Source organism: Pelodiscus sinensis, chromosome 5, assembly GCF_049634645.1.
Source record: "Pelodiscus sinensis isolate JC-2024 chromosome 5, ASM4963464v1, whole genome shotgun sequence".
NCBI classification, from domain to species: Eukaryota; Metazoa; Chordata; order Testudines; family Trionychidae; genus Pelodiscus; species Pelodiscus sinensis.
This window is the reverse complement of record NC_134715.1, coordinates 8,701,094-8,707,811: the sequence shown is the minus strand read 5'-3', so window position 1 is coordinate 8,707,811 and position 6,718 is coordinate 8,701,094. Positions and strand designations below refer to the sequence as shown.

General features: G+C 42.3%; 1 protein-coding gene across 1 annotated transcript; it reads right to left on the bottom strand.

The window, feature by feature from the left end:
• Window positions 1–453: 453 nt before the first annotated feature.
• Window positions 454–6,024, bottom strand: LOC112547553 (interleukin-8-like). The gene is made up of 4 exons (XM_025190050.2): window positions 5,877–6,024; window positions 4,957–5,089; window positions 3,136–3,219; window positions 454–1,083 (listed from the first exon to the last, which is right to left on the bottom strand). The coding sequence occupies exons 1-4, from the start codon at window positions 5,938–5,940 to the stop codon at window positions 1,050–1,052; spliced, it is 315 nt and encodes a 104-aa protein (XP_025045835.2). The 5' UTR covers window positions 5,941–6,024; the 3' UTR covers window positions 454–1,049.
• Between the last annotated feature and the right edge of the window lie 694 nt (window positions 6,025–6,718).

Here is a 6,718-nt window from a genome sequence, read left to right as displayed (position 1 = left end):
GTGTCTGTGCATTTGACCCAAACAGGTCCCAAATAATCATGCTTAATATGAAGACTGTAACTATGTTCAAATTGTTTAGAAGTAAGATCTAGAAGCAGAGGCAATAAAGCTTTGTCATAGGAACTTTCATTACACATCCAATTAGTGTTCCTATTTCATATCAGAAGAATCACAAAGTAATACAGGGATACTTTCCTATTCCTATATACTAAAAACCTTCAAATCTGATCCCAAATTTGCTATTACTCCTTAGAAACCTTTGATAAGTCACAATTGCATGCCTCCATTTCCCCATCTGTAAGACAAGGCTTTCCGGACGCGAGTGAAATCATTCAGAAGTAGTCAAATGCTTTGTTCTAACAGCATGCAACATTATACCCTTGAAGGACATTGCAAATGGCTTTGCCAAAACTATAGAGAGTTGCCAGAACTAGATTAAAAAGGAGGACACAATTATTGCAAAATGTGAGCTTTTATTGAATTACGCACACAAAAAGTACATTATAAAAGATATAAAACTACAATCTGCTCAAAGAATACTTTGCTCTGAAAGTACTTCACATTTATTCCAACAGTGGTGGAATGGGCCCTTTAAGATATACTGTGGTATAAAGTTTATAGCAAGCAAAGAACAAGCCTATTTCGGAAGTTTTGAATATGTAACATAGGAAAGACACTGAAGAATCAAATGCAGGATGATAGTATGACGACTCACTTAACAAATTCTCCTTATAACATCAAATAAATGCATCTTTACTCAGTATTATAACAAGAAACTCATATGCTATAATTCTTGGTTTGATTTGTTATTTCTCTTCCATGACTCATGATGCACGAGGCAGCACACTGAAATACTGAAGAAGAAACCTGACTAATGTAAACATCACTTGAGCTTTTCTGAAAGATGTGAACGGGGAGCAGCAGCTAACGGAACTTACTGCTCATTCAGAAAGAATAAATCTGCGAGCCAGATAAGAGGAAGCAAGAGCAAAATCAGGAAAGTATCAGGTTTGTGTCCATCGTTTTTCCTTCAAAAGTTGTATAAGCTTCTATTCATTTTGCGGAAAAGCTCTTTGTTCCTTTCTGTAAGGGGGGAGAAAAAGAAAAGTAAATGCAGAGAAAGCCTGTGTACCATTACAGCGACACTACTTGACCTTGTGAAAAAAGATCACTTAATCTGTGACTTGTTTGATGGTCTCAAACCTTATTTAGGACTATTAGGACTTAATTATGTGAAAAAAACCTTCCAAGCAATTGTGATGCACGCAGAACTTTTCATTGCTGGCCATCCATTGGTTTTAAGAAATCATAAAACAGAAAAAATAGAGATTTTTTTAGCAAGATGATAGTACAGAGGAAGAGGGGGAACAGAGGAGTAACATCTCTTATTTGATAATAGACACGCAGTATGAGTAACTTACCTGAATTGACTTTGTTAATGATAAACCTGAAAGCGGAACAACCAGGTTTTGTCCTAATATGGCCTCATTGATTAGAAAACATTTGCTCAGCAAACTTTGCCTGACAATTTTCGTTGTTAAATGTGGAAGTTTATATTACTGGTGTATTGCTTTGTATGCTTAAAGAGTAAGGAATTGAGAGTTAATCTCACATTATCCTTTATCTCTACTACATTTTACATCTTCTAGATTTTATATTGCACAAAACCCATAAACATTAAAAACAAAAGTAAATGCTCAAAAATCAGGAAGGGAAATATCCCTCTTAAGTTTAAGTTCATTAAGGGTGAGGTTTTCAACAGACTTCAACACTGACTTATGAACTTTCTTTTAGTGCAAGCAGATTTAAGTTAATTTTTTAAAAGGAAAAATTCACAGCTCTTTGGCTTTACAATTAGCAAGGTTTTTAAGCTATCAAATACAGGTTGTACCTCCCTGGTCCGGCAACCTCGGGATCTGATTGGTCCGGAACCAGGGAGTCTGCCGGACCACAGGAGATCAATGCTGATTCCTCTGCTACCATCAGCTGTGGGACTCCACTCCAGTAGTAGCAGAAGACCTGGCACAGACAGACCAAGTGGGGACGTCGGGGAGCACTTGGGGAAGAGGCAGGGTGGTTGTGGAGCCCCATGGAGCACACCTAGCCCCGTGGCTGCCAGGCTGATCTCCCAGCCCCCATCGCCAGGTGCGGGGTTGTGCTCCTGGCCCCCTGACCATGTAGCTCCGCAGACACCCTGTCTCTTCCCGAACATCCCCCTCTCTCCATGAGCTATTTGTGGCACTCCGGAAGCTTTGAAAAGTTGGGGGAGGAGTTGCTGAGACCAGTGCCCAGCTTTTCCATGGAAGTGCTCCTTCCCGGGAGCATCCACGGGAATGCCAGAGCACAGAGGTTGCTGAATGACGGAAGTCCAAACTACAGAAGTCCAGCCTGAACTAGTTTGTAGTTTACAAGCTGTTGTTTCAGCTTCCCAAATGTTATAATAAAAAGAACGAGCTTAATCCTCACTGTAGACTAGGGAAGTAAAGGGTTAACTGGATAGTAGGTCAACATCATGCTTACTGGGTGAAGCTGACCAGGTAACCATCCAACTGGGCTGGAGCTGCCTGCCGCTTGCAGGGTATCGCAGCAGGATCCCGGCTAGCCAGACTGGCCCTTGTGCCCACAGAGTTTTGGGCCGGAGGAGTCTCCGCCCACTGCAGGCTATGGACCCCGGTTAACTCATTCACTGGTTAAATTATATAATTTTTATCATTTAACATTTTAAGGGGTATTTTCATTCCTGGTTTAGACAAATGGTCTAGTGGTTGGAACACTCAGCTGGGGCTTTCCAGGATAATTTCTTTCCTGGCTGAGACTAAGCAGTGGTTTGTAGGCAGGTAGAGGTATTTTTTTTTCCAGAGAAATATGAACATGGTAAAATAGAGGATTAAAATAAAAATTCAAATATTCCTGTAACTGCAGCTTGTGCACTTGAACAGCTGCCTAACAAAGCATTAATTTAAGTGAGGCAGCTTTCATATCAGATCTCTTTAAACTGAACTTCTGCAACTCAGGGGGTACATCAGCAAACTTTAATTGCATGAATAGTTCTCACTCATGCATTAGTTCCATTGATACCAGATTATTCATGAGGATCGAGTCATATTAGGGGCAAGTAATTTAAACAAGACTTACTGGCTCTGTAGGTTAGACAACACTTTCTTCATCCAGGGGGCGTTGGGATTCACACACACTTTGGGCCCTTTTTTTAGTTTGAGTCTGAAAAACAAGCAGCGTGTAACCTTTCACTCTTCTCCAATAAGCAGCAATAGCTATCCCTCAAGTGGGCAACTTATGGGGCAGACTTTAAACTACTGAAGATGGAGAGGAGTGGGCAAATAAAAGCTTCCTCATGTCAGGCAGAATTACTTCTATTTGTTCAAAGAACCACCCCGTTTCAGGTTTTTAACTCAACCCACATGTAATCTGCCACAGTTGTTTTTTTTCCCTCTCTAGAAAACAGAAGGGAGTAAACTGAAGTACCCTGCGTCTCAAACGTGGTCTCAGATAAAATTAGACTTAGCACCCATTAGTCTTACATAACACACACCTCTTCAAGAAACTTTCCTAAACCAACTCTAATTGCTCATTTGTATCTCCACTCTAAAGTTTATCCATAGCTCTAAGGTCTCAACGTTAAGCTGGAAATCCAGTGACCTTAAGCTGTTTGGGACGATTTCCAGTGTTTCCTGATCCATGCAGGAGACCACAAGAGCAATTTCATGCGGTATTTTGGTTCGTCCATTTCTAGACTGAGCCAGAAAATAGAAAACGGTGAAGCACATTAAATTAACACCAACAATATTAAAAGCTTTCAGGATTTAACAGGTGCTTGATTTGAATCTGTTCTTACTGCCCTGGAACCAGTTTGCCCAGCTGAAAAGAGAGGACAGTACAAGTCTGTAGTTAAACCAAGAAGATTTTTATACTTTAATTTTCTCCAAGGCATAAGTCAACCCTAGGACTTTAGCATTAAATCCTAATTGCAACAAGTGACCAGTTATACAACTAAATAGTTGTATGGAAGCTTAAATGTAAAGGTATACACTTATGCAATGTATCTACTTAGTTATGAGGATGACACTAATTACACTTATAATTAGCATCTTGGTGCATTGAGTTTAGGAGTTGGAGAGTTTAAGCCCTCTCTATGCCTGGCTTTTCTGCTTTTGTTTCCTGCGTGATACCATTCCGGTAGTGTTGGAAGATGAAGTAGTAACAAGTAGCTCATTACATTTTGAGAGAGCCATAAGCTATAGCTTTTCAAATAGGGAACTTGATTACCTTTGAAAAGATGACCAGTGAGCAAAGAATAATCCCATAGCATAAGAAAACTTGGCTCAGGGTATTTACTGAGGCCAACAGTTGCAGGTTGGGAAACTAAATGCATGAAGATGGGCATCCTTCAGATCCCACTGGCCTAAATGCTCCTTCTGATGCGAACGGAATCCCCCATTCTAAAGACAGTTCCACATGTCTAAAAAAATTCTACCTCTTGCCGAGAGATTCTAGGCTCACCAACTTGAGCTGAAAAGTATCACAGGGCCTGATTCTCAATAGAGCTGTGATTGGCTGAAATCTGAAATGGCCTGTGATAAATAGGTCAGACTAAATGATCTAATGGTGCTTTCTGGCCTCAGTGCAAGTGAGAATTGGCACACTAAACCACCAAATGGGATTTTGAAGGGTTTCAATTCTGAATGGTTCCTTCTATTGTTCGTTGATGAGATGGACCAAACTACTTCTCAGATCCCGAGTCCAATGAGCAACTAAAGTTCTTTTGCCAAGTTTCAGTGTTGTAAGGGAAGAGGAAGAGAGCATGGGGTACTGACTAATGCATACTACTGGTGAGACAGACATTGATACCAGTGTGCTAGAAGAGCCAACGGGAAGCTCTTCCAGTCACTGGTGACTATGGAGATTGATACTGAGTTAAAAGCAGTCGAGGCTACTTACATAATTTCTGTGGTTCGGCAGGCCCCCCCAAGAGGAATGATCTCAATACTTTCATATTTCTTCGGATGTATGAAGTCTGAAGTGTGCTTCATGCATCTGCAGTTCTGATAGGAACCATTGGCTTCTAGGATAGCTGTGGAGCAAAACTTCATTACATTAGGTATAATTCAAGGGTATTAACGGAATAAGTATTTTACCCTTCGCTAGTGAGACAGCAAACTCCTTGGTACATTATTAATGGAGTTCTTAACCTCAGCAAATGGAAATAATGATCACACCTTGTATTTCTAAAGCCCCTTCCACTGGGAAGAACTCAATGCACTGTACTGGCCCATGCATTAGGCCTGGCAATACTGCTGTAAGTGAAATGGTAGTTAACTGACGGGGAATTGAGGTACTGAGGATCTGCTTCTGATACACTTACTGAGCAAATAGCCTTATTAAAGCAAATGAGGTACTTGGAGGAGTAAGGTATCATGTAACATAAGGGTCAGAGTGTTCAAGTTGATTTCAATGGGAGATTGGGACCTCTGAAAATTCCACTAGGAGCCTTTCTGCATCGTTATGTGCAGCTTTTAATTAATATTATGATAGTGCCTAGAGGGCTGGGCAGAGATCTGGTTTCCATTGTGTTACGTGCTGTACATACAGATAAGAGGCAGTTTCCCCCCACCCCCTTGATTATGTGGATTGTAAGTTTGCTGAGTTAGAGAGGAAAGGGAGGTGAAGTCACTTGCCCAAAGTCACACAAGAGATGTCAGAGCTGGAAGCAGGACCCAAGTCCCCAGACTCGGAGCCCCTGTCCATGGGATCCCACAGCGCAACTCCAACGAGAGAAGGCCATTTTTAATGATTTCCTTACTCTTCCACCAAAAGTGAGCATCCCCCAACCTATGCCATCAAGAAGCAAAAGTGCTTACCCGCATCAGCAGAGTGACCGATCAGCAGCAGAGAGACCAGGAGAATGGCAGCGCAGGGGTTCATTCTGGCTAGAGCTTGTCGTTAAACTCTCACAGCAAGTTTAACTTCAAAGTTGATCTGAGGCTTCTGGTGGAGAGAAGGTTCCTATTTATTTGGGAGGGTCACACTGCAGTAAACTCAGCAGAGTTCTATTTTTAGAAACCAGTGCCGAGAAGTAGCATCATCACTTCACGGGTGCCTACCCAGACATTCCCCTGAGACAAGTTGCTGAATGTGCATTATTGCTGATACAATCAGCAGAAGGAATTAATAAGCATTTTGCTGATTTTACAATCAGCTAGACAGTAAAGGGAAAAAATGCATAATGGAAGAAAACCAATTAATACTTTCCTTACACAAGATGGCTTTAGGAAGTGGAGGCATTTATTACTTAAGTATCTTAGGGTATGTCTACACTACAGCACTAATTCGAACATCCGGAACACTAGGCCTCCCAGTACATTAACCGCAAGGGGTACTTCTCCGTGATCCTGCAGGCCGTGTCTGACCACCGGGGCTAATTCACGGACATTAATGTGGGCTGGTCTGGCAAGGCACATGACGCCAGGGTGTTCCGGAACTCCTCCGTGTGCCAGAGGCTGCGTGCCGGGACATGCCTGTCTGCCTGGTGGAGGATGCAGCCTACCCCCTACAGCCCTGGCTGATGAAGCCGTACACAGGCACCTCAACCCCCTCCCGGCAGGCCTTCAATGCCAGGCTCAACAGGGCCCGCATCGTGATCGAGGGGGCCTTTGGACGCCTGAAAGCCTGATTTAGATGCCTCCTCACCTGCCTCGACCTC

Excerpts from the sequence above, each read along its gene's own strand:
- LOC112547553 (XM_025190050.2), bottom strand. The coding sequence starts at position 5,940 with ATGAACCCCTGCGCTGCCATTCTCCTGGTCTCTCTGCTGCTGATCGGT. Across the intron at positions 3,220-4,956 it reads TGCCGAACCACAGAAATTAT|ACTCAAACTAAAAAAAGGGC; the intron begins GTAAGTAGCCTC and ends CTTGTTTTTCAG. Across the intron at positions 1,084-3,135 it reads TTGTCTAACCTACAGAGCCA|AAAGGAACAAAGAGCTTTTC; the intron begins GTAAGTCTTGTT and ends CCCCCCTTACAG.